The following is a 2606-nucleotide window of genomic DNA, read 5'->3' as shown; positions in this document are numbered from 1 at the left end:
GTATTTGATGAAACTAACATTCTTTCTAAGAGACAGGAACATGAAGATGAAGCCATTGAATTGGTAAAGGAATTGACTGAATCCCCAACACAAGTCAAAGTGGCATCAAAAGAAGGAACAGGTGATGAAACCGGTCCTTCAAATCAGGGCAACTTGATAGGGGGAACTAATCAAGGAGAAATTGAATCAAACCCCCTAGAGGAACCTGTTTATGAACCTGTTCCGCAGCAATAGAGCATGGAAGAGACATCTAGCAGAAACCAGTTGGTTGTGAAACCTTAAAAGTATTAAAGTTCTCATCCTATTGAGAACATTATTACTGATCCAATATCTGGAGTCAAAACTAGATCACAGCTAAAGAATCTCTGTGCTTTTGATGTTTTCCTATCTCTTATTGAACCTAAAAATGTTGTTGAGGCTTTGCAGGATGCAGATTGGGTGAATGCAATGCAGGATGAACTAAACCAATTTGAAAGAAATCAAGTTTTCCATCTAGTTCCGAGACCCAAGGACAGATCAGTCATTGGTACAAAATGGGTCTTCAGAAACAAACTTGATGAATATGGAACAGTTACAAGAAACAAAGCAAGATTGGTGGTATAAGGGTACATCCAAGAGGAGGGCATAGACTATGATGAGACATTTGCTCCAGTTGCAATACTAGAGGCAATTAGACTCCTCAGAGCCTTTGCAGCAAACATGGAATTCACTTTTCATCAGATGGATGTAAAAAGTGCCTTCCTGAATGGCTACCTAAAGGAAGAAGTGTTTGTGAAACAACCTCCAGGGTTTGAGAGCAAGGAATGTCCTGAGCATGTGTACAAGTTAGACAAGGCTCTCTATGGGCTCAAGCAGGCCCCAAGAGCTTGGTATGAACGACTATCCAAATTCCTATTGGATCATAGTTACAAAAGAGGTAAAATTGACAGTACCTTATTTTTAAGGGAAAAAGGTAAAGATCTCCTTGTTGTGCAAATATATGTAGATGACATCATATTTGGGGCTACCACTGATAGGCTGAGTAAGGACTTTGCAAAACTAATGGGGAGTGAGTTTGAAATGAGCATGATGGGTGAGCTTAACTTCTTTTTAGGCTTGCAGATCAAATAAAGTCCAAATCGAACCATGATTCATCAGCAGATATATACAAAAGAGCTAATCAAAAAGTTTAAAATGGAGGATTCTAAAGAAATAGACACACCCATTGCAACTGCCACTAAATTAGATATTGATGAACCTGGTTCATCAGTTGATAAAAAGTTGTATAGAGGTATGATTGGTTCACTCTTGTATCTTACTGCAAGAAGACTTGACATTGTTTTTAGTGTAGGGCTTTGTGCTCGTTTTCAGGCAAATCCAAAAGAGTCCCATTTGACTGTTGTAAAGAGGATACTGAGATATCTGAAAGGCACCACTCATCTATGTCTTTGGTATCCTAAAGGTAGTAATTTTGATCTAGTAGGATATGCTGATTCTAATTTTGCAGGTTTCTTAGTGGACAGGAAAAGCACCTCAGGTATGCCACACTTCCTTGGTTCATGTCTTGTGTCATGGGCTACCAAAAAGCAAAATTCTGTGGCCCTATCTACTACTGAAGTTGAGTATGTTGCTGCTACTTCTTGTTGTGCTCAATTGCTATGGATCAAACAACAGCTGGTAGATTTTGGAATTGAAGTGGGATGTATTCCAATATTCTGTGATAACACTGGTGCTATAAGTATGACAAAGAACCTTGTTCATCATAAGAGGACTAAGCACATAGATGTTAGACACCACTTCTTAAGAGATAACTATGAGAAAAGATTGTTTTCAATAGAATTCTATGCTACTTATAAACAAATAGCTGACATTTTCACTAAAGCACTAAGTAGAGAAAACTTTGAGAGGAACAGGGTGGAATTAGGGATGATTAAGATCACCTAATAGGTCCAGTTCAAAATGCACAATATTAAAAATAGAAAAAATTAATTTTTGGTTAGGAGTTCTAACTTTGTATAAATATCTAGATCAATTCTTACTCAGTTTCATACTTTAATTAGTATACTCCTGTTACATGTGACTCACTGATCTCTTACAAAGTTTCTTCTATTTTGGCATTTGAGGCATGTTCAAGAGAGTTCTATATAAAGAACCTGGTTCATCAGTATGTGTTCATATGAAAAGCTCATGTATATTTTCTATACTCTATACAATTAGAAAGATTATTTTTCCAATCATGAGCAGAAGTCCTACATTCATCAAATTCCCAGAAATTCTATCCATTGAGCATTGAACCAGTTTCATTCCCATAGAACTCTAAAAACTGAGATTTTTGCCTAAAATCTAGCGATGCCTATTAATCACTAAGAGACCGGAATTATACCTTGATTAGACTTCTAATTGACCTCTGAAAAAGCTGTCGTTACTGCATTTAATTCTAATCATCTTTAAATATACACCACACCTATTATTCATTAGTCCATAACCGTCAAAACTCTTCTCAAGTTCTGATCGCCCTTCTTCTCTCCAAAAATTCCCAAATTTTTCTCTAGAAACAATCCACCATGACTAACCCCCAAGACAATCCTGGCACTCCCCCACCAGTATCCCCTTCTAATACATCCTCA

The 2606-nt window shown here is 37.2% G+C and overlaps 1 protein-coding gene across 1 annotated transcript; it reads left to right on the top strand.

The window, feature by feature from the left end:
- The first annotated feature begins 1173 nt into the window (after positions 1–1173).
- On the top strand, positions 1174–1923 carry LOC138875700 (secreted RxLR effector protein 161-like). The gene has a single exon (XM_070154563.1). It carries the CDS (start codon positions 1174–1176, stop codon positions 1921–1923), a length of 750 nt encoding a protein of 249 aa, XP_070010664.1.
- Positions 1924–2606: the final 683 nt, after the last annotated feature.

The sequence above is a fragment of the Nicotiana sylvestris genome, chromosome 8 (assembly GCF_000393655.2).
Source record: "Nicotiana sylvestris chromosome 8, ASM39365v2, whole genome shotgun sequence".
In the NCBI taxonomy this organism is placed as follows: domain Eukaryota; kingdom Viridiplantae; phylum Streptophyta; class Magnoliopsida; order Solanales; family Solanaceae; genus Nicotiana; species Nicotiana sylvestris.
This window is presented reverse-complemented; position numbering and strand designations above follow the sequence as displayed.